We start from the raw sequence: 26,873 nt of genomic DNA on the forward strand, positions 1-26,873 counted from the left end.
GGCCGTCTCCTGCGCGTGCGTGCGTGCGTGTGCGTGTGGGGATGGCGGTGGGGGGTTACAGGAAACGAAATGAGAGCAGAGGTGGGAGTTGAGGCGAGTTGAATTCATCAGATACGGAAATGATCAGCGTCTACCGCTTCAGGTGAGGACGGTTTTATTTCAACTTTTGAATTTTACGCACTTTTATAAACAGCGCGAGAGCAAAACTTTCACGCAAAGGGCCCCCCCCCCTTTTTTTTTACAAGCTCGTTCTCCAAGGAGGCAAATATGATGATATCTCTACTCTGCTCCATTTAACACCGAATTAATGTCTGCAACTACAAACAGGGCTGTGGAGAAACTACCGCAAGATAATATCTCGGGGACCAGATTATGGTCCCTCGCAGGCTCTTCAAGGACCCCTGATGGACCGACGAGGCAGCAGTAAAAACGTACAGGGGCATCACCGAGTAAAAGGCCCTTTTCACCGCCCCTGTGGAGCTGCCATATCATCAAAGTTTGTCGGGCAGGACTGTGCGCCAGCCCGAAGCTCCGGCTGGAGGAGAGAAATCACTGCCCCCAGAGCCAAGAAGACACCGGAGAGAGGCTGGATTTAAAACCCGCCCTCCGGAGGGATCTCGTTTCCCCCCCAAAAAAACCTCCCATTTTCTCTCTCTCTCTTTCTCTCCCACTCTTCTCTCTCTGTCTCTCTCTCCCTCTCTCTTCCTTTACCTTTATCCCTCGCCTTTCGCCGTTTCCCCCACCACAATAATGGATCTCACGGCGAGATGTTGGTTTCTCCTATCCTGTCTCGGCGTGACATTGGCGATCGATTTGGACGCGATTGATCCGGGCTACTATGTGGACCCCACTGCCACATCAGAGGCGATCGACTATAAGGATCCCTGTAAAGCTGGTGAGATTTTTCCCCCTTTTTCCCCCCTGTTCTTCGCTGTGTGATTTACCTTTTACGTGGAGGTAGAAACATGCCACGAATGTGTTTGCGGAGCTCGCAGAGATCGGCCGGAGAGACCGCTTTCAGAGAGATGACAGTGCGTGGATGTAGTTTGGGGAAAGCTCGAGGGAACATTGTGTGCATTTGTTTTGCACAGAGTGACATAGTTTGTGCAGTTTGAAACATTTGCAGCGCACACTGGGTCGCCTCGGATAACCCAGCTCGCGGAGCGGCTGCACGGATCGTGAGGTTGAGAATAAAAAGGATGAGTCTCTCAATGCGTTTAACCACACTTGAAAAGTTTTCACTGAAGTGCTCGTTGAAAAGTTGCAGCCTGCTTTTTCCCACTTTTATTCTCTAAAAATGGGACCGTGTAGTTCCTGCAGGCTGTCTTTTATATATATAAAAAAGAAGCTTTTGGGCAAACAAAGGAAGTCTGCACTTTGATTTTAAAGACTTCTGCTCCCTTTCTGCTGTTTTTTTTTTTCCTTCACTGTACAAATAGTCTTTTTTTTTTTCCACCGGCTGTTCACACAGCCACTAAAACAAAGTGGAGAAGGGGAGAGAGGAGAGTACAGTGGAGCTTAGAAATTATGCACACATAATTCTGCTGGCTGTTGTGGCTCAAGGTATAAATATGTCCGCTTCCTTTCTGCTCTGGTGAGACCTGCACATTTTGCCGTCATTCGGCCAAAGCATGTCTGACTTGTCATTGTAATCTTTATGTGTGTGTGTGTGTGTGTGCTGTGAGCTCACTGTCTTGCCAAATCCCTTTGGGGGAATTTGAACAGATTGTGTTTTCCATCTGGTGAAAGTATTCAGGTTACAGATACAGAGAGTTGGCTTCAGCCGAATGACCTCTAAAGTCCTGGAAGTGCTCACTGATTTGGCGTTTGACAATTTCTGATGTGGCGGTGGAGGAGGAAACACAGTTTAACCCCCGGGCCTCTCTGCTATCCCGCCTGTCTGTTTTCTTCACCCTTCCCCTGAGAAGAGGAGCGAGAGTCGAGGGGGACGTAAAGATGGTGCTTTAGGAGTGTTGTGGCTGTTTGCACAAACACGGCAAAGGTCAGGCTGCAGATGAACCGCGTACAAGTCAGCAAAGACGTCGCTTCCTGTTTTTGCTTAATATGAGTCATTCAAGTGGTCGCGCCAGATTGTTTTTGCATCACACGTATGGACGTGGCGTCCACATAAGCCTGAAAGGTAAACTGACGAAGGGCTGCTGATGCTGTGTTTACACTTGGCCTTTGTTTACAGGAGATTGTTGATATCTGATGTCTCGGTGGTGACATCTCAGCTTGTTAATCCCCCCTCGTGTTTGGTGTTTAGCTTGTTTGTGAGGATGTTATCATTATTATTCATCCAGTCTGAAGTGTGATTTGAACGGAGTGCCGTTTTTGTTTGTGGTTTCCTCTGGGCACGTCTGCAGACAGGTGGTTGGGAGACGGTCACAAGTACAAACTCCCACTCCCGTAACCCTCCCGGTCTCCAGCTCTTCCAACACCCACCTGCTTTTCTCCTTCCCACCAAGCAGCGAAATGTCCAGGATCTCTCAGCTCTCCCTTTTTACTCCCAACTCCTCCTCACTCAGATGCATTACACCAGAGACAGCATTTTTCACCGTAGTCACACTAGTATCAAGCACGGACTAGGTGATTTTTGGATTATTGATTTTCTTAGTTTTTTTCTCCCTCTCATTTTTCAAGCACACCGCTGCACTGAGTGTATTTGATCGCTTTCCGTGGCCTCGAGGTCAGCATTTTTATGTCATGCTGCTTCCGCCCAGGAAAATGCTTACGGCCGTGTGAAGTTTCTTATGCAGGAATGCTCTGCGAGGAGTTCATTTTCATGCTGTCCTTGCTTAGCGCTCTTCCTCGATGTCAGGATTTTCACTAATTGACTGGGGGACACTGGTGTGTTGAAAGTGAACGCAGTCATGACTCTTGTTCGGGTGTTTTTGATGGTTGGTCAAGCGGCGACCTTTAATTACCTCTGATTATTTAAAATGCCCTCAGTTGAGTCCTTATTTCTTGCCACAGTGCATGTGTGCCACTCCTTTGCAGTTAAGCCAATAAAAATCCCTAAAAAATGTTCACATTTACAAAGGATTAAATAACTCATCGCTATACCAGACGAGACAGAAATGTGCATTGATTGAAGCGAGCAGTGCAATAACACTGAAGTAATGCCATCTATTTAGGAAGTTAACCAGTGGAAAATTCCTTAGTTTGCAGAACTCCAAACTTGGCAGCATCCCAGGAAGTCATTTAAGACTCTAACAACCCACTGAGATTAGATCCACTCATTTTAAAAACATGAAAAATGGATGTGAACCAGTCACGCTCGTTGTCTGCTCTGCCTTAATGATCATCGTGAAAAGAGTGACGTGCACGTATGCAGACATCTTAATCTATGTAAGACTCCTGTGACAGCAGTGTGCATGTTCGAGCTGTGGATGAGTGCTTTCGTGCTTGAGCTCCTGTCCCGCAGACAACCTGAACACCCCCTTCTTGTCTTGTCGTCTCTTATGCAAGTGGTTTTTCTCGTCTCCCTTGCCCTCCCCCCCGTCCTCCCCGGCTCTCTCCTCCGACTGGCTCTAACACTTCACACAGACTGTAGGTCATTCACCTCGTGCCAGGGGGAGAGTGCGGCTGGAAGGTGGAGGGCAGGCCAGTCGCACTGTGCCACCCCGGCCCAGGTGAGGTGAGTGCAGGCCATTCACGATGGGGCTGGTAGGTTATCCACCATCTACCTGCCGCCTCTGAAGAATTTGTCGCTGTCAGCAGAGACTTCTGCTGGCTGTGATTTGGCCATTTAAAAAACAACAGCTGGATTGTTTTAGATTGCAGTGTTTCGGGGTTTTTATTTTCTCATAAGTGTGGTTTTTATTCACCCATTTGCTGTTTAAGGCCTGTAAAAAGCCACTATGACCTACTGCATGATGATTACACATCAGGAGGCCACTGTGCATGAGAGATCATAATCTGCTGTTAAATGTTGTGAAACAATCTTCTGCTAAAAAGCATCAACATGAATTTTTCACATGAAATCGTGGGTCGTGTTGACCGGGTTTTTTGTGAATGGGTTTTAGCGTCGGAGCAGCTGAAAATGGCAGCTTGTTACCCAGCTCCATCCCTCAGTCCTGCTCCGGTAATGTGATGGGGCTGTTGAACTTCATGATTGGGCCTTTAAGCAACACTTAAGCAGATGCTTTTCTTTTATCATGGTATTCAGGCTATATAGCCGAGCCCACACTGGGTGTTTTTTTACATTACAGGACCCCTGCTACTTCCCTCTCTGCAGGGTTCGGGTGATTAGGGAGCCAATCTACTGGCACGATCTCGGTGCGTTAGTTGGAACAATATGTTTGTTGTCAGAGCTAAGTAATAACTAATCTTGCATTACATTAATACCAAGTCTGGGTACGGAGCCTAAGTAACAACAAATGCTTTGGAAGAGCTCATTTAAATGGCTCAAAGGATGCCCAATTAGCCTGCCATAATGAACAGCTTAGCAGTCACTTCTTCATTACTCACAGTTTGTTTTTTGTAAATAATTTAGCTGTGCTACGTTGCTGCTCATCTGGAAGAATTGTTTTCCTGTTCCCTCCACCTGTAGTGAATACTTAAGGTGTTTTCTCCTGGTATTATTTATGGAAAGTGTTCAGGGTTGAGGATATCTTCCGGATTTAGTTCATCCACAAACCCATTTAAACTTTGCTTTGGACATCTGTTCTGAGAAAACCTGCTCTTTCCTCACGCCAGACTGTGTGAGTATGTGTTAGTCTGCCGTCTAAACCACAAATATGAAGTCTGGATGGTCAAAATAAGTTTTGTGAAAGGTGAAAATCGCTGCCGTGTGGCGATGAATTATTCATCCATGTAAGGAGCTCGAATGCTGTGTATTGTTGACATTAAAAAAGACAAATGGCCGGCGAGCTGATGAGTCATTAGAGGAGGTTCGACTGGCAGTAGGTTATATCAGTAATCAGTGGCAGGGATGAGCTGGGAAATCCAATCTGCTAATGGGCTTGATGGAGTGTGAAATGTTAAAGGAGGAGGCAGCTTCTTGCTGTGTGCCCTTTGCATCTGAAGCCGCTCTCATTTTGTCAATAAGACCGAAGCCGCAGCGCGGTGACAGCAACGCTGATGAGACCTCAGGCTTTTATTGGAAAATAATTACTCGAATCTCAGGCTGTAGCTTGACTTCGCCCGAATCTCTCGTCTAATTATACCTTGGATAACTTTTTGAAATGAGCCGAGTGCAGATAAGTAGACTTTTTTTTTTTTTCCCCTCTCCCGCCTTGAGCTCAAATTGCAGTGTTAGGAAATGTCAAGGTAAGCATTTGCTGAAGAATAACAGCTGGTGTGTTTTTTACAGAGGAGAGAGGCACCAAATTTACACAACAACAGACCTGCATAATATAATGCATCATTCCTCTGTTGGGAATAGGCTTTATTTTTCTCATTTTTGTCTTATATATTCACATTTCACAGGTGACTTCTCCTTTTTCCGTGCAGTGTTTGGAGGCACAGCGGCCAGCATGTGGCGGAAAGGGCTGGTACAGAATGAAACCTGAAAAGTGATACTTACACTGTCATCAGATGGTAATCACCTTAACGCAATACACTATTGGCCTCCATTGGAATTCAAATGCGGCGTTTGTTACCAAACAGGGGCCGTGAAAGGCGGTGCCAGGGCATTGTGATGCATTCCAGGCTTACATATTGGCCAGGCTTTCTCATCCCTCATCATTAGGTCTCCTATAGGGATGGACTGCCTTAACGTCTCTGCGAGCACAGCGAGGAGCGGCCGTGGCCTCGCAGCGGAGCTGGCCTTCTAAATATAGGCTGGTGTCGGTGTCTGTTTAGGCTTAGTATTGATGTTTGTGCAGGTTTCAGCGGCAGATGTCGTGGTCTGGCATTCGCGGAAGGAGATTTATGGGAATAGTCGAGGAGTGTTTGACACCGCAGAGGTCGAGGCTAGGGCATTACGCGAATCAATGGGATTAATTTGATTGAGTTCTCACGCGTAATCTGACTGGATACGCCGATTGATGGGGGCAGTCTGAGATGAGACGGATTATGATGGGTTAGATTAACTAAAAATTTCAATGACGGGGGGAGGAGTTTGGAGGTTATCACACATTAAATATGTTCAATCCAGCATTTCAATGTAAATCATTAGTTTGTGTGATATACACACACACAGGTTTGCAGTTAAATTCCTTCTTTTTTTTGTTTTTTCCATCTCTAAAGATGCATATGAACTATAAAAGCAGCAAAAATCTTCCTAAAATCTATTCTGCATAGATATTAGTATTATAACTGCAGCTGTTGTCATTTAGGTAATGAGTGTTTGGACAGAGATGCAGCACTGTACTCTACGGTGATCACTTGCCATCTGCCACATTCACCGGGTTTTAATCTACAGTACAACACACTCGCCTCTCTGTGTTTGTTCTCCACATCATGACAGCGCTCTGTATCTCGATGAGTTTATCACCTTTCTCCACGGCCTGCCCTCAATCCAAGCCATGAGTTGCGTACAAAAGATTCCTAAAACCGTGTGTCTGTGGATAATTAAAGCCAGGAGACAAGGGGATTAATTCCCAATCCCTGCGAGTCTTTCCATAAACCTGCAACAGCGTCTCCAGGACGACTGCTGCGCCCGGGGGAAATGAGCCCTAATGCCGCCTGGCCGTGCATTTGCTCACTTCAATCTCCACTGTTGTCTGAGAACAATGACGCTGCGGATTAACCGGCCTGTCTTCAGCACGGTGGTGGATGATTGGGCAGAGAGCGCAGCCCTCTGTGAACCTCACGGGGGTGGAGGGGGTGCACCTCGTTATTTGGTCACAGCCTGCTAATATTTGCCAGTTGTTGTTGTTTGATTTTCTTCAGTCAACACGGAATGAAAAGCAGTTTCATAGAATTGTTTTGAATACTTTTTCTCGGTGCTTTGGGTCTTTTATGACAGCGACTTGGCAGTAGTTGTTCTCATACTGCCTGTTCTTCGCAGCGCTCAGCCAGTTCTGGGAATCATCTAAAAAAATGTGAAGATAAAAGAGAAAAATAGCGTAGTCAGCCTATCCATCCTGTACAGCACGACATCTGGTAGCTTCCCCTTATCACTGCTGTTCTTGGCACTGCCTGTCAGCGGGAGTGCTGATTGCAAGTTGTCTGTTTTGTGTCTCAGGGATTTTAGAGTGAATTAGTGTGTTTTTTGCGAGCACAAATTAGAGGATCCCTTTGACCTCTGGAATTTAAACCTGTCCTCTGTGCATGCCCCGTCTTGCCGGCGGCGATTGACACCTTTTATTATTGCTATCATTAACCTCTCATCCCAAACACAGTCATTCTGTGGTGCATCCTCTACGACCTGCAGGGTGGAAGACTGGCTCGCAACTCCAGATTGTTCCAATAATCCTCTTCTGCTGAATAGGGACGAGAGCCAAGTGTGTTTTCATCTTTGGTTCTATTGTGCTTTTCATCCCTTTTTCTCTTGTGTCAAACTTTAATAGGAGTGCAGGGGATGAGAGACCTTCCTGTGAATGTTTTTGGTGTGGAAAAGGAAAGGAAAAAAAGCTTTGAGCTGCCTGAAAACAAAATAAAATCAAGTTTTTCCACACACGATGGATTTTCTTGTGTATTTCACAGTACGAGCTTTAGTGTGGTTTGCAGCGCGCGGCAGGTGTGGAAAGAGATTGATAACACTATAAAAATGTCATTATCTGTGGCAGCTGAGGACTCCTGCACCATCCGTTTAAATGTTTCTGTTATTTTCACTTCACTGTGTGGCTGTGTGTTGTTTCTTGCCTATTTAAGCAATGTTTAAACTCATGAAATAAATGTCTTTGAACCATTTAGTTGTTTTTTTTTGGTTTGGTTAGTCTTAAGTGTTTGGTAGGTTGTAAAATGTTACTGTGTTACTGGTTATTAGGTTGCCAGGTTGTAATGATACATGCCCTTTTCACATGTTCATAAATATATATTTTAGATACTATCTGCTTAGTGTCGGGGCCAAGCTTCACATAGCTTATCAGGGTGTCCCATTGCACATATCTCCATCCTGTCTTATATGTTTGTACCTGCATTTGAACTGTGAATAACTGGGCTGGAACAGTAAGGGCAGCTTGTATCGTGTTGAAGATTTACAGACGCAGATGTTTGACAAACACAAGCACTGTAAATCACTCCCATTAACTCTACAGTTTAGTGGTTCTCCCAGCGTCTTACCCCTCTGGGTTGGTCTCCCGTCCACCACACTAACCTCCAAACACACATCCAGAAGGCTGTCATTTTCCCTCTGCTGCACATCCGTGTCCCTATTCAGAGCTGCGGTTTGGGCAGAGGGGAGATGCCTTCCTCCTCTCTTCCCTTCCCATCTCGTTGTCATCTCCTGTTCAGACATGGATTGCAGCGCCACACCTTTGCCCTTCTCTCCCAACAAAACACCCCAACAACCCCCCCTCTAACTTTTGCATACAAGCTGGGCCATAAATTCTAGAGACGTGCTGGTGTTAAAAGCCTGTAAAACTGAGTGCCCTGTCTCTGTGGAGAGGACTCCTAGCATATCCACCGCAGAAATGGGGCATTTAGTAAGGAATCCCATAAAGCACATTCCTCATAAAGTGGGACTATTCGGTTATTTTTCCCTCTCCTTGGCCTCATTAAGGAGCTATTACTTGTTCAAGGTGCCCCATATTACTCCACTGAGGCAGTGTCAGTGTGTCATATCTGATAGCTCTCATTAGCTGTCCAAGGACGCCAAAGCGCACAGTGTGAATTTTGTTGTTTGGTAACATCTGGATTGAAGATGTCTCAATTGATCACATCAGCGATCAGGTTGAGAGAGTTCAAACTCTCTCTTCATTGCAGGAACCGTCCCGAGCCATGTGCAATATGTTGCTTACATTTCCATCCTGTAATTTGGAGACCAGAGAAGGCGGCGTTCCTGTTATCCAAACAGACATGCTGTTGTTTCACAATTCTGTTTCTATTTCACTGCAAGGAAAGGGTAAACAGAACAGACCCAAGGAAGGAATGGAGTATATATTTTTATTTGTGTGTGCTACATGCTCCAGGCCTTCCACGAGAGCTTTCCCTGGGCCTCCGTGCATCCTACTCAGTCTGAGCGGCAGGAAGCGCTTGAGGCAACTGGGCGGCTCAGACTGATGCTTTGTATTGTCGAGTTGCCTTACAGTCGTCTGACATGTGCCTTCTCTGTTTGTCTGTTTCAGCTGCCTTTCTGGGAGACATTGCTCTGGACGAGGAGGACCTGCGAATGTTTAAAGTGGACAGAATAATAGATGTGGCCCAGAGAACCGTCCAGATTGTTAATCACACAGACACAGGTAAAGCACCGCTTGAAAGATTACAGCTTGAGGTGAAAAGTCCTCATTAGAGCACGGCGGCGAAGTCTTTTGGCTTGTCACTCCAGATAAAATTGCAATAAAACACCCGAAATGAAAGTTTTTCCCACATTTTGTTTCTCGCTGGGGAATAACTCTATACACGGACATTTCACTCTCCAACACTAAAACTCAAACCACTCACACCCTCTGAAACTGGGAGTCTGAAGCAGCACCTGTCGAATATCAGCTGTGTGTGTTTCATGAGCTCTCTTTAAAGGTTTTCGCCTACAACTGTCATGTTACCACGACACGTTGCTACACCTGCACCGCTGTGTTCGACAGTAATTGCCGGGCTTTGCCAGGTTAAATGTTGTTCTTAAAATGAAAACCGTGTTTAAGCAACAGCTGTGAGTCAACAGGGACCGATAGGCTTCACAATCCTATAAACTATAGGTGAGCGTGAACCGACAGGCACGCACATGTTGCCGTCTGTGCTGGAATGGTGTCAGTTTTCTGTTTTTCATTCAGATTAATGAGCATTTGGGGGAAAAGAAACATTTTGTAGGATTAAAAACACATTTCAGCTGTTGTTTGATTGATTTTCAGACTAAATAGTGACCTCTGGAGCAGGGAGGTCAGAGGAGGCTCGTGTCTCCAGATAGAGGCTGTGTGCACACTCATCTCTGAAAAGCCATTTGTCAACTTGAGCGGATAAGTCCTTGCACATCTAATTGTTGGGTAGTGGAAAGACTCTAGTGTTCAGAGTTACAAAGTGCTCTACAAAACTAAACCAGGATTAAGACATCAGGCAAATAAGAATACAGATGACTAGTTAGAATGAAATTGATAAGACGTGTTGGCAAGGGACCATCACTGCAACAGCCTGTGCACCTTTGGTCCCGAGCCGGGGCTCAGGAAGAGCCAGCAGAGCCCTGGCCGAGGATCTGAGGCCACCCTGGCTCACAGGGGAGCTAAACCATGAAGTGCTCTGAAGGTGATCAGTAAAATCCTAAAATCAATTCCAAAACTGACTGGTTACCAGCGAAGAGAGGCTGAAACAGGGCTGATGTGACCTTGTCTACGGGTATTTGTCAAAAGCAGAGCAGCTGCGTTTTGTCCTAGCTGAAGGGGTGAGATGGCTTCTTGGCTCAACCCTGAATGCAATGAATCACAGTAATCCAACAGAGATGGAAAAAAAGGCATGGACGAGCATCTCGCGGTCAGGCCGAGAGAGAAAAGACTTGATCTCTGCAGTGCTCCTTAATGACTGAACAACATTAGTAATTTGTTTCTCAAAAGAAAGGTCAGATATCACACCCAGGTTTCACTGTCAGCTCTCATGCACCTTTCTTGGGCTGCACACACACACACACACACACAGTAAAGTGTCTAGACCAGATCACCTTACACAGATGTGCATCGTAATTATTAATCAAGATACCTTTAAACATTATTGCAATATTTTTTGTTTATTCCATACCGCGTCAGTGAATTCAGTTTCCCTCATGCACCTGAACGCACCAGCTTTATGGTTAATTTCATCTCTGTTACAGGTGTGGTCGTGCCCCTTCACCCGATCCAAACTGTTGCCTTCCCCACATCAATCGAAGAGCAGGAATAAATAACACGATCAGAATAATAATAACACCTTTGACCTAAAAGCCTTCCCTCTCTAACTATGAATGAAGGAGGCAGATGCAATCATATTATTGTAATTAACACATCTTCCACAAGTTCCGTCTCCCCGGCACGCTTTCTTATCAGTTAACCGAGCAGATTTGGCTGTTATCGGACTTTTCCTCAACACATGCACAAGTGTACGTGCTAATTGATCTCGCCAGGCTGCTAGGATTTACTCCTGCAGACTGAAATTCAACAGAACACATTTTTCCAGCAAATTAAAAAACACTTGCTGCAAACTGTGGCTTGCATGTTAATCACATTTCATTAGACGAGATGAGGGCTTGCAGTAGCACAGCTTCGTGTATTGCTATGGAACAACAGCCCTTGTTGTGCAGGATGCACGGAAACCAGATGTACTTGTTTTCGTCTCTACCGCGATACTTATAGTATAAAGAACAACCTTTTTGTGAGACAAAGTTTAAACACGTTCCAGCTTGTGGCCTTCATCAGGGTCATCAGGTAATGTCTCACAATAAAGATCTTCTTTACACTAGAAGCGTTGCTGGAGTTATGACATCCTCAGACTGTTTCCTTCTCCATTAACCAACTAACTAGGTACCAGAAGTCTAAGAAATCACCTAAACCTCCACAATGGATAGAGGTCAACATGTTAACTAATTGTTTAATAGTGTTAACCATTATAACCAATAGTGATTCTGCAGGCTTTCATTAAAGACAGATTTAACTTACACGAGCACCTTCACCCAAATATGAGAAAATGAGTGAAATAAGCTGTTGGAGTCTTTTTGTGGAAAGAAAACCTCCAGTTATTTCTGTCCTAAACATTTGGTTGAATGAAAATAATTAGAAGCGATGTAAAGACACAGCAGCACGTTGTCTTTTTATAGAAATGTTAATTGTATGACTTCTTCTCAACACGCCCATTAAATTGTTCCACTGCATGAACTGTATCTCAAGGGGTTTTTCAATAGTCTGTCAGTCTTGTGCTGAAGGACGTCACTGATCCTCCTTTTAAGGGAAAGATTCTACTTTTTAAACAAAGGATGTATTTTTGTATAATGATGTAATGCAGCATACATTATCAAAAGTCTGCATTTATTTCCTTTAAAGGTGTTTAAAAACACAGTCTTTCTCTGTGGTTCACCACAGAGAAAGACTGCTGAAAAGGGTTGAACGTTGCTGCAGAATATGATGCACTAAAGCATAATTTTACTTCCATAATTAGGTTGTCTAGATACAAAATTGTTTGACATTTCAGCTTAATTCACATAATAAGAAGATGATCACTGTGACACTTTAGTCTGCCTGTATTCGTTCATTTATTGCCGTAATGACTAATACCAAAACATAAGATACCAATTAAAACCAAAGTAATTATGTCACTGGAAAAAAACCTTTCCATTCTTTTGCCACAAAGCTGCATCATTCAGTAGATTAAACAAAAGCACATGTACTTTCCATAATTTATTAATTTTATCTGCAGGATACACGCTTTTTTCTATAACTGAGAAGAGCTGAAGAAGTCAAAGGAAAGTGACGTCTGTTCTGCAGCATAATGAAGTCCAGTAGGCAGATTACGCTATAGGTGGTTCACATATGGATGTTTCTCACTGTAACCATCAGGTTTAGGTGGGAGCTTAGTCTCCATGGTTACTCTGCATTTATGTGTGTTTGAGTGACATTAAACCGGTGAAATTAATTTTGAAAGAAGAAAGCTCAGTAAGCTTCAGTAAAATCCATTTAGTGCAAAACAGGAAGAACAATGTTATTTGAACAAATGTCTCTCTTAAGGGAGCAAATGTAATTTCCTAAATGAGAAATAGTAATTAGAATTTTCTGAATGGCATCAAACCTCCATTAATGCTCTGTAGTTTCAGACCTCTTTTGTAATCTGAGGGTAAAGCTTTCTTTGCTCTTAATAAGGACGTTGGAGAAACGTTTCCTCCGTCAGACCCACAAGTGCATTGAAATGCTTTTGTTGTCTTGATTTGAAATCTTCAGGAGCCACCAATCAGAGCAGCCAGAATAGGCAAGGCTCGCACCGCAGGAAAAGGGCCGCCACCTCCAGACCTGAACGTGTTTGGCCTGAAGGTGTTATTCCCTATGTCATCAGTGGTAACTTTAGTGGTAAGTAACAGTCATTTACTAATCAAAACAACTCCTGCATGCCGTTGTTTATGGAGTCTCGCTTCTGTAATTCACTGATAAAGAGATTCGACCTTTTTTGGCTTGTTTCGTTTTGTTTTGAAAGGATGAATGGCGACATGAACTGTGCTACACCGTGTGGGTGAACACAGTATTTTAGAGCTTCCTGTAACTGTTTCCCAGTCTCCTCTTGACTATATGTGCAGGACCAGATTATAGTAGTCTAGAGAAATTGCCTTTGTAATTATTATTCTTAACATTAATTATCTTCTATAATAATAAATATATTCACTGTTATGTTATTTGTCTCGTTACTGCAGGAAATGAAGTACTGATGCATCATCTTTAAATGACTAATTCCTAAATCCTCATAATGAATAAAGAGATAAAGAAATGCACTGCTGTAGCATGTCATGTAGTCATGTCGCCTTAAAAAAAAGCTATATAATGGGATTGTGCTGGGTAATTGTTCAAAGCAAAATAAGTAGTGTAATTTTTCTCTAATAAATACATGATTATAAAGCTTTGGAAGTATTATAATACAGGTTTATAGAATGATGGTATGCATATAGCTGTGATTTCATTTCCAGAAGCTTAGATACACTTCATGTCCTGAAGCAGTTCCCAGCTGCCTCCTTCTCCATTCATCTCCTCTTTTCTATGAAACACTGTGTGTGTTATAGTGTGTGAGTGTGTGTGTGTCAGCTTTACTGATCTCACCCTCTCTGTCGTCCTATTCAGGCAGCCAGCGGGCTATATTCCGCCAAGCCATGCGGCACTGGGAGAAGCACACCTGTGTGACCTTTATTGAGAGGACGCAGGAGGAGAGCTATATTGTCTTCACCTACCGACCATGTGGGTGAGTCAGTGGGGTTTTTTAGCCCCCACATGAAGGAACTGAACAATGGCCGTCCTCTGTTGAGCCTTCGTTATCTCCTGCTAATTATTTAGCGCCGAAGCACTTCTCCTCACCTCCTGCTCGGCGGCCTTTGGCCATTGTTCATCCTCCCTGTTCGCAGTCTCTGTGCGAGTTGTTATTTCAGCCCCCTGCCAGTCCTGAGAGAGACGGCCATTCACTGACCAGGAATGTTTCCTGTGCCTCATCATCGCGCTGCGTCCGTCGCTGAGCACTTGTGTCACGCATGGCGTACTCAATCACACCCAAGAGCGAGACTTCCTCAGCCTCTATAACGCTGTTTACTCCACTGAAGTCGGGCTCAGTGTCCACTCAGCATTTCTCCATAAACAGAAGTGCTGGTTGTGGCTCTTGTCGTTGCTAAGCGACTATGACAACCTGTTTGGACGTGCAGGCCTGTTTTATTTAACGACGAAATGTTTTTGAATTAAAGCACTTGCTGCTGTTGGGAACGCAAACCAGTGCAACCGTTTAATTTGAGAATTTGAGAGAAAGAGGCCAAAGCTGTAAGAACTATTAGAGAGGTTCCCAGAGGACACACAAACCCAAAATGCTGCCATTTCCCGTGTTTTAACCTCACACAGATTCAGAAAACAAGCTGGAACCATTATGTCATTACACACAATGGACCTCTCCCACTGATATGTATCATTCAGCACAAACAGCTTAACAGAAAGCGGATGCAGCTCATGAAACCGAAGTTTTTCCAGCCAACTGTTGATAGCCATTTTTAGCCCGGTAACTGGCCTCGGGAGCAACAGGGATGACATTATCCACGCAGGCGGCAGCGGTTAGCAGTGGGAACGCTTGACTCTGCTGCATATTCAGCAGGCCCCCATCTGTCCTGTGCAAAGTTCAAGGCGTGTCTCAGGAGAGCCTGGCTGGCCTCGCAGTAATTAGAGAGCGGCTGTCTGGCCCACAGGGCCGTGATGTGTGTGCCCGTCCTCCAGACTCCCACACTGAACCTTTCATGTCACGCTGAGATGGAGCGCTGCAGCCAGCCAGCTCCCACCGTCGCTCTCAGCATTTGCATTGGCATACGGATGAATGAATGTCACTGCTGTATGTGGGGATGACGGGTCGCCTCGTAAGGCTCTCCTGTTAAACAGACCAGAGGTTGTTAAGATAATGTCGCTCTCATTACGAGCTTCGTTATATATGAACTGAGCCGCTTGAAATATAGGCGCTGGTAGGCGTTATAGAGCCAGAGGCACATTCCGTCTTCTCTCCTGGGAAACATGACTTTTTTTGGCCTCCCTCTGTAGTTTCCTCTTGCTTGTTAGTATTTTTTTTTATTCATTAAGTCCAGTCACTATATTTTGGCTTTGTTAACACTGCTTCTGTGTGTGTGTCTGGCTGCTGATTCATAGGTGCTGCTCCTATGTGGGTCGTCGCGGAGGGGGCCCCCAGGCCATCTCCATTGGGAAAAACTGCGACAAGTTTGGCATCGTGGTGCACGAGTTGGGTCATGTGATCGGATTCTGGCACGAACACACGCGGCCTGACCGAGACGAACACGTCAGCATTATCAGGGACAACATTCAGCCAGGTAGGAGCACAGGTCTCTCAGCAATAATGTTGGAAAGGAGCAGTAAGAGACCGACTAATAAAAGCAACACATCTGTACTCACAGAAAGTCTGGGATCAGGTGGTAAAAACACCAGTAGGGTACACTGGTATCATGCTCAGCATGCAGGTTTCTATTAAATCGAGTGTTTCTTGTCTGTAGCCTCATTGTTTGACACTCAGACGAAGTAGAACTGTACCTTTGACATACAGTCATGGCCCGAAAGATTGGAACTCTTTAATTTTGTTTTCAATAAGGCACTATTTCTTCCAGAAAACTGAGAAATTAAAGCATCTTTCATTATCTACACATGTGTTTCTTTGGTTTGCAGAGGAAAAAACAGCAGAATCCTAACTTATTTAGCAGAAATCCAACAATAAGTTGGACAATATTCTTGCCACCTTTTTAGAAGTTGCAAGAAATAATAGGATTTCAAGCAGGTGATTCACCTTGTGATCACCACAGGTGAGTGCAATCTGATAATCACTCGTTCAACCAGGTGCACCACACTGACTGTGGGCCAGAGAGAGTCTGAGGATACCAGAAAGAAAATAATAAGTAAATAAGTAATGGCTACAAGACCAGGTCCAAGTTTTCTGTTCCTGTGACAACACTTTCAAATATTATTACGGAGTTTAACATCCATGCAACTGGAGCCAGCCTCCCAGAGCGTGGTGGCCAGCGGAAAATCGACCCCAGATTGAGCAGGAGGATAATGTAGATGAAGCATAACTGCCAAAGAGATGCAAGATGAACTCTAAGCTCAAGATACGTCAGTGTCTGATTGCATAATCGCTTTTTGTGAAAGTGGGCTCCATGGAAGAAGACAAGGGAGACTCTGCTTTTGAAAGAAAAACCTAGAAAAGCCAGACTGGAATTTGCTAAAATGCACATTGACAAACCACAGTCCTTTTGGGAGAAGGTCTTCTGGACAGTTGGGTCAGAACTGGAGCTTTTGGTCACATCGGCTCAGAAAAGCCTGTACACAGTGAAACATGGAGGCTCAGTTTTGTGTTGCTTTGCTGCACCTAACACAGGGTGCCTTTAATCCATGTCGGGAGAAGTCTCAGTCGCAGGTCATGGGTCGTCTAACAGGATAATGACCCAAAAGTCACAGCTAAAAGCACCCAAGAACAGCTATTCTGAAGTGGCCTCCTATGAGTCCTGATCTGAATCTTCGCAACATTGATGAAAAGAGCTGAAGCTCTGCAGAAGGCATTAAACCTGAGACAGCTGGAGCAGTTTGGTCAGGGCCAAGCGACCTGCTAACAGGTGCAGTGATTGCCTCCAAAGGTTGTGCAACAAAGTCATTTTTGTCCATGCAGTTTTCATTGGGTTTTATTTAAAGTGTTAAAAAAAATCAAAAGCAAAGTCTGATTTCTTTTCAATGTGGAATAAACAATGGTGGATGCTAATTACTTTAGCTGGTTTCGAGTTATTTCAGGGAAAGTTGTGCATGCTTTTTACGTAAGGTTGCACACGGAGTGACCCAGCTTCATATTCCAACTGCTTTTCTCTTTTTCCTCTCACAGGACAGGAGTATAACTTTCTGAAGATGGAGCCGGGTGAGGTGGACTCTCTGGGAGAAGTCTATGACTTTGACAGTATCATGCATTATGCCAGGAATACATTCTCCAGGTAGGAGCCAAGCCAATTTCCACTCCGTACACCCCAGACATGAAAACTAGTCTCAGATCAAGCCAGGCCGAGCCGTTTCCCACTCTGCTGCAACCTTTTAACCCATCATCGTGTTTTCCATCTCTGCTCAGAGTTTATGACTATACAGATGTGTCATGCATTAGGTCTGTGTCTATGGGCTGCTGCTGAGTAATGTGGCAGGACTCCCAATGCTTGGGAAGAAGACAGAGCGAAATGCTTAATTCTCCCCAATAAACATTTGCTAGAATACCAACATATAGCTTGAGGGCATCAGGTTTAGAGAAGGCTCTCTGTTCCTTTGTCTGTCTTGGATTTGAATTGTTTCCTCACTATTTGAGTTCATACTCAGAGAGATGAAGCTGATTTCTTGGGAGAAAGTGGGTCATTAGTCTGAGTTTCTTTTGGCTGGGCTTTTATTTCTTTTTCAACAATCAGTGCTCACATTGCATGGGGCATTAGGGACACTGGGGGAGCGCTGATGTGATTTATGTAATATTTGGACAAGATTAAATTGCTTATTGCTGCATTGAGAATACTGAGAGTCACAAAAATATTACACTTGTGTGAAGTAACTTGTGGCAAAAAAATCTGACGTGTCCAGTTCCATTTAACGTCTCCCCCTTTGGACCCAGAGTGGATCAGAGCTGATTTGCTTCAAATGTAGTGGAGCTTCATAGCCTTTACCTGTTCTGGCACTGAGTACATCACACTTTTCACTCTCATTCTGGCTTCTGCAGCATTAGCAGAGCGGCGGCAGCAACACAAGCTCTGAGCAGTGTTTTAAGATTATTAAAATCCAACATCTTTAAGATTGAAATAATTGCCAAATCTTTGTAGCCATAGTGAAAGTGCCAGCTCCTTCCCACAGCCTGTTCAAATTAAGGCTCCCCTCCAGGGTTCCTGCTGCTTTTCCAGCAGCAGCAGCCCCAGTAAAGCAGCATCGGTCCCGGGGCTGCGCTGGCCCAGCAGCAGCTGCCCGGCTTCATCACAGCAAAATGCCTGCGCGCCACTTTCAGGCCTTTGTGAAGCTTCTTGTAAAAGCTGTGGTTTCATACTATGAATCGCCTTGTTATGCTCCTAAAGGCCCTTTGAAGAGGCTTTGATGATTAGTGTGATGGTCACCCACGGCTACTGCAGATTTGCTTCCTATGTTTACTGCAAGTGTTTTGTGCACCTTCGTAGCACTCAGGCGTTGTAACACATGCTGTGCTGCTAAATGTCTTCTGCACTCCAAGCAAGATTCAGGTCAACCCCTAATAATCTCCTACATATGGTAAGAAAAGGAGCTGTGGAAATGTTATCGTGTTTCTTTTGCATATGAAGGAAAAGTTCTGCCAAATTGCTAACGCTCCACAGACTCAGTAAACAGATTCACAGGACTTTGTGTATCTTAAACTTTGGACTGTCGGTAAATAACTGATAAATAAGCACAAAGGGCAAAACTGTGACCGAGACCCAGATGAAACCAAATTTGGTTTTGGATTTGTTGGATACTGGAAATGTTGCATAGAGAAACTTCTGTTTGTAAAAGCAGAGCTGAGAATGTGTCATACTTATAACACTTGATTTTGCCGCCAGCTGACCTCAATCCTCACTCCCTCCTGATGCTACAGGAAGCCTCTCCAGATGTTGTGCTGTCATACAGCACTTCACATTGGTGCTGCGGCGTCAAAGGAAGGATCTTACTAGAAAAACCCCCGTGACAAACCCTGGTCAGTCTGGGCTCTCACTCCACTCATCTCAGGCTGTGGTTAATTCGAAGTGTTATTTACCAGCTGGGTGACTGCGAAGCCAAAATAGACCTCCTGGGAGAAATTGACTCAGATTCAGCTTCTGAGTCATCAATGTAGTTACAAGAGCATCGCTACACTCACTGCAAAGTGGCTTCTCGACAACCTGTTCATGCACTGTACATTAGATAATTTCTTTAGCCGTGAAAACCGAACTTTACGTAGAGTCGTGTAAATATTATGGTTACCTCCTGCTGCCGTGTGCAGGATGTGGCCTCAGTTCTGTGTATAAAACTGCGTTTTGACCCTGACCTCTATTGCATAGATAAACAAAATGGGGCAATCCTGACAGCTGCAGGTCAGCTATGCAATGTCCTACCTACAGCAGGAATAGTTTTGACAGCCCTCAGTAAGCCAGAGTGGATGTAATGTGATCTATGGGCACATGTAAGTCAAAGCAAAAGTGAGCCCAAACTACGATCATCACTACCTCACTGTGATATGAGAACCAGCTGTTTGCTGTGCTTTTGTTCCTACTTGGCCCTCTACGTCAGCTGCATATGTATATTTTTCTCATTTTCCACACCACCGGCCCTCTCATGCCCTGCGTTACTCTCTCGGAGTATGGGCCTCTTCCCAAATCAACTGCCGGGCTCTTGCGGCAAACAGATTCTGGGAAGTAGAGAGGGAATCTTTGTCTAAAGGGAGGCTGCAGCTGGGTGGAGGCCAATGTACAGAAATGCCTGTCTGGCCCCGTGCATCCAAACTGTAGGTCAAGAATGCACTTCAGGCAGAAATGCTGCACTTATCTTTGCAGAATTTGGAAGGAAAACGGGAAAATGAGGGAACAGAGAGGCATAGAATAACATCTGGTAGGATAAAAAACAAACAATATCACCAACAACCCTTTCTCTCTAGTGGAGTTTTAGGTCTACGGGATCTCTGCGGTGACCTGAAGGCTACTGCAGCTCAGAAACTGTATTTTTTTCCCCGTCTGATCTTGATCTCTTATTGGATTTCAGTCAGCTCAGCGCTCCCATTCAAGTTGCGTCACGCTTGGGTCAAGACTTGGACTTAACCTCCTGATCTTGTAAATTTGTGGAATGCACCACAGCCTGCTGCACAATGGAAAAGCCCTGCCCTGAAGTGTGTTTCTGTCCGGTAATCCGCCCTGTTCTGTTTTCACTCTGCTGCGGTCCTGATTGGTGTTGATCAATAAGGCTGTTTAGACGTGAGAGAGGAATGGCTGCCGCTGCTGGGGAATGTTTCACGGAGCTGTATCAGCAGACAAGGGGCTCCTGTTAGCTTTTCACAAGTCACACCAAGCACTTTTTCTTGAGCGCCGATTGGCTGATTTACCTGTGCCTGTCCGCCTTGGTTGCCCCGTTATTTGCCCGTGTGTTTGCTCGGTGTTTTACAGTAAATCACCGTGGGAAGCCCGGGCCTTTGCCGCGGGTGTTGTTCGCAAGATTTCATGGCTTGTCTTGATGTTTTGCCGTGTCTCCTGGGGACAAGCGGGGCTGATCCCCTGTGCTTTTTGTCTCTGGCGTGTTACCCGACCCACAACTCTGCCTGCCCCCTCCTTTGCTCCAGAGATACTTTTCAGGATTGGTGCATGGAGCAGTGCCAACTCAAATAGAGACCTGCCAGTGTGCCCTTTGTCTGCTCTGACACCGGCTGGAGTGGCGTTTTTCACCGACAGCCAGCATACGGGCTCCTGGAAGCTCGCAGGCAGAGTCTAAACTGTTAGCTCAGGCTGCTCTGTTTGCACATGCCTGGCGTTGATAGGCATGTCACCATGGGAACGGCCAAGGAGCCAGGCCGTTGCTTGCCAATACTTGGAGAAAAATGGAGATGATAAACTAGCAAAGTGTCAAGTGAGACAGCAGTGTGAAGAGAGTCTATCTGGACTAACTGTTCTGTTCTGCCCTTTTTATTTTCAAAGCTACGTAGACGCTTTACCTGATCGCCTTTCACGGTTTTCATTTTGGACCTCTAGCTAGAAATGTGGCCGTCATCCACATACTTACCTTTTACAGCGTATGCAGTCATTTTGACCCCTCGGTCGCTCTGGCGAAGGGCTCGAGCTCTCAGTTTGGGTCCATCTGTGGGGCAGACGTGTGTGAAGAATGATGTCAGTGCTAACTTCAAAAACAGGCCGTGTGACCGCGACCTCAAAGGAGGACTGCGATAAGTGACTGCAACTGTCCATCTGTTGAGTTTTAGCCTGAAACGAGCAGATCTGAAGAAGGAGAAAGTAAACTTTTTTTTAAAAACAAAATAAAAAGTTCTAATGAATGACAAAACCTGCACTCACTTTGAGATTCACATGTGTCAGTGGGAAATGGACAAATATACAGGTTTTTAAAAAGCATTATTAAAGCAGAGTTAAAATGACATATAAAGATGACATCACTGGTCAAAGCGATGATGAGCCATATCCTGATTGGTCATGTCCTTGTTAATTTAGAGTGTTTATTCATTGATGAGAGGTTTTGTAGTTTATTTCAGCACAAACAGGTGAGTCAGGATCAGTGTTGATAACACTCTTATGTACAAACAACAGTCGACAGCAGTGGAAGACGTCATGCTTTCCAATTTAAATGGTGCCACATCTGATTACAAGCAGTCAATGAGCATTATGTTTAACTGGGAGGAATAGATTTCATTAGATTTCACATCAGAAACCTCGAATGTATTCAGACATTTTACGGTAGCAAATGCATATTAGTTACCAGATCTCCATCTCTGTTTAAAAGCTAATCCACAGTGAATGTGAAGATAAGCTCTGGATGCCCCTCCTCTCTGTCTGGGCTGGATTTTGCAGTATTTTTCTACAAAACAACCACATTGTGTTTGGCTTAGTCAAGACTGATGGTGCTCATTTTCATTGTGGTATAAGATGTCTTCTTCAGAAAACATTAATAATATTGTTGACAGTGATTAATTTGCACTGATTGATGGTAAGTCACTTAATTCTTGAGCAAACACGTTTTGTGGCGTGCGTGCACGCCGGAATGGGATTGTGTGCCGTCTTGTTTTCGTGTGATATTAACATCAGTATCTCTTGCTGGATTACAGAGGAATCTTCCTGGACACCATCCTGCCACGCTACGATGTGAACGGAGTGCGGCCACCCATTGGCCAGAGAACCAGACTGAGCAAAGGGGATATCGCACAGGCACGCAAACTCTACAAATGCTCCAGTAAGACCAAAATGACAGATCCTGTCTGCTATGGGTTTTTCCGGTCTATTTTTGCATGCATGTGCAACATCTCCCTAAGAGAGAGGTCTGTAGTTTATCCTGCGCTCCCTTCATGCAGCTCGCACTGCGTGGAAATAGCCAAGCATCTACTATTGATGTGGCGCGATTCCTTGGCTGCAGCGTCCGAGACTCCCGAGCTGGGAGGAGTGTAAACAGTATCCAGGGACAGGAAGTTTGTCATCACTCTTTCCCAGATAGACGCAAAAGAACAGCTGGTCTCGAGAGGACAATGACTAGAAAGATTGTCGGGAAACAACGCTGGCGTCCGCACATCACAGCATGTGCGATATAACCTGGGAGGCCATACACCGAGGAGTTATATAAGCCTGGCACCTTTCCGAAGCGGCTCACTTTGTTTATGCTTCCAGAGAAGAGACAGAGGATTTAATGCTGCTGTAAACAGAATTTATAGCATTAACAGATGTACATTGAGAACAGCCTTCTGCTGAATAGATTTGATGTCAGACAGTTAATTGTAGGTCAGGCCGGGATAGCTGAGCTGTCAGCCTCACTTTAAAGCCCACTGAATAAACATAGCTACGGTCACCAGAGCTGGACCAGCTGGTGGGGTTTCAGCGTGGAGCTGGAAGTTTTAAACGAATCTATATGTGCGTCTTCCCGACAATCTGTCTCGTGAGGAAGAAATAGGCTGGGTGATGTGACGCACATTGTGGGGGATGAGGTAGCGAGTCTCCACATGTTCTTGGAAAAAAAAATCCTTAAAGAGCCACGGATCTCCCATTCATGCAGCATTCCTGCAAGTGTTTGTCATCCCTGGTGTGTACCCCAGTGATTGTTAACGGTTTAGTATTGGCAACCCTCTGCCAAGCATTATTACACACAGCTCGTGGCTCAGGGCTGCTCGTTTTTATTGCTTACTCACAAACCTCGAGGGAAGCAGTGAACTCAAACAGTCGAGGGAGATGTTTTCCTTGCTCCTGCTAAAAGCAGCCCAAGGTAAAGATAACACAGAGGTAATAATGAATGCATACACAGTACCGAGGATGGACAAGTGGAGATCTACTCTACCGTTTCCTCTCTGTCTTAATTAAACACATCTTTCCCCCACTTGGCATGAGCCTCCCTCTGTCCTGTGTGCTGTTTGGAATCAGCCCTCGCACACTTGCACACTTTTGCCAGTCAAACTAAGGGTGGTTTTTCACTGGCAACACGTACATAATGCATCACATCCTCCAGAGAGCCGGGTTATTTATAGTGGGCCAGGTTTATTTTCAGAGGACGCTCAGAGAAAGTGTCTCACACTCTCTATTCCTTTGTGTGATCATCATCTGGAGTAGCTGGGGGAGGGGAGGGGAGGGGAGGGGGTGAGGCGCAGGGTTGTGGGTGAATATTATCAGCAGATGTGCCTTTGAACATAAAAGAGCTGCCCTTTACTTCACATTCGATGTTATAATTCCAGCATCAAGCATCTGTCTGTGCAGCGAGGTTTCAGGGGATTATCTTCAGAGCCGATGTCTGTGTTGCATGAATTTAGTGGCTTAGGTGTTTTCAGGCAGAAACTAATTGGCAGAGCATCGTGCTCACAGCTCAGGTCTGTGTCTGTTTGTTTCTGTGAACAGGATGCGGGGACAGTCTGCAGGACAGCAGCGGCAACTTCTCCTCTCCTGGCTTCCCCAATGGGTACTCGGCCTACATGCACTGCATCTGGAGAATATCAGTCACACCAGGGGAAAAGGTATGAACAGATGGGAAGAGACGAGTTCAGCTTTGAGATGCATTAAAACGAGCTTAACTGGCTGTTTTTACACTGATGCGGCGTCTGTTAATTATTATTTATCCAAGCGTTAGCGGTGTGTGACCTTTGGCCCGAACCGTGTCAGTAATCACAATCTTTTTTTTTTTTTTTAAAGATCATTCTCAACTTCACCTCCATGGATCTGTACAGGAGTCACTTGTGTTGGTACGACCACGTGGAAATCCGAGATGGATACTGGAGGAAGGCGCCGCTCAAAGGTCAGTTTCAACTAACGATTAATTTAATTATAGATTAATCTGACGTGTGATGATTATTACGACTCCAAGCCACTGAGTGACAAGACGGGCAAGACTGGACGTTTGAGAGTGCGCTCTACACAGACGACTTCTGTGACTCGCAAGACTGTTTATTATAATAATGCAAGAAACAACAGCGTGTGCATGACTACACGGTCAAAAACTTCGTGCTCATCCCAATCCCAGTCAGCTCCACCTGTCCTGATGAGCTATATACAGTACTTATATACCTTCATACACTCATACACCACCCAGAAAGATTGACAAGAAATAAACAAATAATCCTTCCGCACATACACATTATTTTACTTACCATTTGCATTTACCCATGGCACATACACATTTGCACATTTTTACTATTATTAATAGTATTATAGTTGTCACCTTTAGAGTCGTTTATAACTTTGCAATGTTTTCTTTCCGCTTTTTTTACTTTGTACTGCAACAAAGCAATTTCCCTGCAGTGATCAATAAAGTTTTCGAATCTGAATACATACATACAAACATAATGGCTGCAACACATACTCCAAAACTCAAACATAGTCAGTTTACTATCATAAAAGAACTCAAAAAATGAGTCTGAGACTCACTGTAGTAACATCTAAACACAGATTTTACATGTGTTTAAATATATATAAAATATGTACATTTTTTATCTATAAAACATAGAGTAAAGGCAATATTTTAGTGTGTGGCAGAGGTATAAAGTCATAGTTTCAGATAGTCATACCTTGGACCTACTTAACTGGAATAACCACACATTAAATGCTGAAACAAAGATGTTAAAGCTGTGTTAGGCAGTTTAGTTTTGTTGTAATTTGGCAAAAATTCCATAATGACCTTTCAGCATATCGTAATTCAACGGGTCTGAGAGAAAAGTAGACTTCTGCACCTCCTTTTGGCTCCGTTTTCAGTTTTCTTTAGAAAATCTGATGACACACTTTGGCCTATCTCAGGTCATTTCGAGTTCCTGTTGGCTGTTCTACAAACGCAGATGCGCATGAACGTCCCTTCAGATGCTGAAAGCCGAGTCTTCACAGCCAGAAGTATCTCCGCACTTGGTTTTAGCGCTGAGCCAGTGCTGGAGAAAGTGAAAGTCTGATTCATTGGCGGAAAATCCTGCAACTTGTGATAAATTTCCAGTACCTACAACAGTGTATAAATATGTGCGAGCAGAGAGCTTCAGGCTCATGATGTTCGATGCCGTGACGTGTCGAGTGGGTCAGTTGTTGCTGACTGCAGCTTTAATTGTAACTGTGGCTCTTGTCTATTTTTGTTTTTTGAATGCTGTCTCTTTTTTCCTCTCTCATCCTCTCACCGTCTTCCTCATTTCTATGATGAGCCGTGTATTTCAGAGCTATCGCAGGTGTACTGACGATCAAATCTTGGTGTGTGTGCGCGTGTGTCTTCACCCAGGTCGTTTCTGTGGTGATAAGCTGCCTGAGCCAATCATCTCCACCGACAGCCGACTGTGGATTGAGTTCCGCAGCAGCAGTAACTGGGTGGGAAAAGGCTTCTCCGCTGTTTACGAGGGTAAGCACCCATTCCCCGACCTCCCTGAACCCCATTCCAGCACGTCGTTCAGCTGACTGAACGCATGGCCAGTCACACATCCAACAATGTGCCTAGGAGCCGCAGTAATATCCACAGTTTTTGGCTCCCCTACTGCTGATGTGTCAGGCACTTTACGCTGCATTAATCAGACTTTGGCCGGCCTTCACATTCGGCTCCATTGTTTCCAGACCGTGCAAAGGAATGGTGTGTGTGTGTGTGTGTGTGTGTGTGTGTGTGTGTGTGTGTGTGTGTGTGTGTGTGTGTGTGTGTGTGTGTGTGTGTGTGTGTGTGTGTGTGTGTGTGTGAGCCGGTGGCGGAGGCATTTCAGTTAATCCACATTGCGTAAATCAGAACAGTGAGCACACGTTTTTTTTTTTTCTTTTCTTTTTTTTCACAGAGGCATGTGCTGATGATATTGCTATCAAGGGAGCTCAGTATTGTTTTTATTGTTTTTACTGTCACATGCAGCCATATGTGGTGGCGAGGTGAAGAAGGACAACGGCCAGATCCAGTCCCCCAACTACCCCGATGACTACAGGCCCAACAAAGTGTGTGTGTGGAAGATCACTGTAGCTCAGGGCTACCACGTAGGCCTGACCTTCCAGTCTTTTGAGGTAAGACACCAGTCCTTTGTAATTCAGATTTCGTGGATTTGATGACTGATTTGGAGATTTGGCTGAACGTCAAACCCTCTAACCTTCCTCAGATTGAGAGACATGACAGTTGTGCCTACGACTACCTGGAGGTGCGCGATGGAAACTCTGAAAACAGCCCCCTGCTGGGCCGCTTCTGTGGCTACGACAAACCAGATGACATCAAAACCAGCTCCAACCAGCTGTGGATGAAATTTGTTTCAGATGGCTCTGTCAACAAGGCCGGCTTTGCTGCCAACTTCTTCAAAGGTCAGAGGTTAAGGGTTGTAAACTCCGACCGCACCCTGCCATCATCTTTTAAATATTATAGCTGTTTACGTCTATTTCAGATATTTTCTTTTCACTTGAACCGTCTGGTTCTGTGCGACCCTCTTTGCCTGGCTCTGCTGTTGTTTTGGAGGGTTTCTCTTGTAAGCCAGGGGGCCGGCTAACA

The 26,873-nt window shown here is 44.9% G+C and overlaps 1 protein-coding gene across 2 annotated transcripts in view; it reads left to right on the forward strand.

The window, feature by feature from the left end:
• The first annotated feature begins 90 nt into the window (after positions 1 to 90).
• Positions 91 to 26,873, forward strand: part of bmp1a (bone morphogenetic protein 1a) — a 33,011-nt gene continuing 6,228 nt past the window's right edge. Inside the window, exons 1-13 of one of the 2 annotated variants that reach the window (XM_041938070.1) lie at positions 91 to 142; positions 328 to 895; positions 9,180 to 9,293; positions 12,939 to 13,064; positions 13,824 to 13,941; positions 15,369 to 15,547; positions 17,098 to 17,203; positions 22,036 to 22,160; positions 23,801 to 23,916; positions 24,092 to 24,194; positions 25,650 to 25,766; positions 26,256 to 26,401; positions 26,494 to 26,689. In XM_041938070.1, the coding sequence (XP_041794004.1) occupies positions 751 to 895; positions 9,180 to 9,293; positions 12,939 to 13,064; positions 13,824 to 13,941; positions 15,369 to 15,547; positions 17,098 to 17,203; positions 22,036 to 22,160; positions 23,801 to 23,916; positions 24,092 to 24,194; positions 25,650 to 25,766; positions 26,256 to 26,401; positions 26,494 to 26,689 (1,591 nt within the window). In that variant the 5' untranslated portion in view covers positions 91 to 142; positions 328 to 750. Of the gene's footprint in view, positions 143 to 251; positions 896 to 9,179; positions 9,294 to 12,938; positions 13,065 to 13,823; positions 13,942 to 15,368; positions 15,548 to 17,097; positions 17,204 to 22,035; positions 22,161 to 23,800; positions 23,917 to 24,091; positions 24,195 to 25,649; positions 25,767 to 26,255; positions 26,402 to 26,493; positions 26,690 to 26,873 lie in introns of those variants that run through there. The other variant, XM_041938071.1, reaches the window with a different exon arrangement.

The sequence above is a fragment of the Chelmon rostratus genome, chromosome 5 (genome assembly GCF_017976325.1).
Source record: "Chelmon rostratus isolate fCheRos1 chromosome 5, fCheRos1.pri, whole genome shotgun sequence".
Classification (NCBI taxonomy): Eukaryota; Metazoa; Chordata; class Actinopteri; order Chaetodontiformes; family Chaetodontidae; genus Chelmon; species Chelmon rostratus.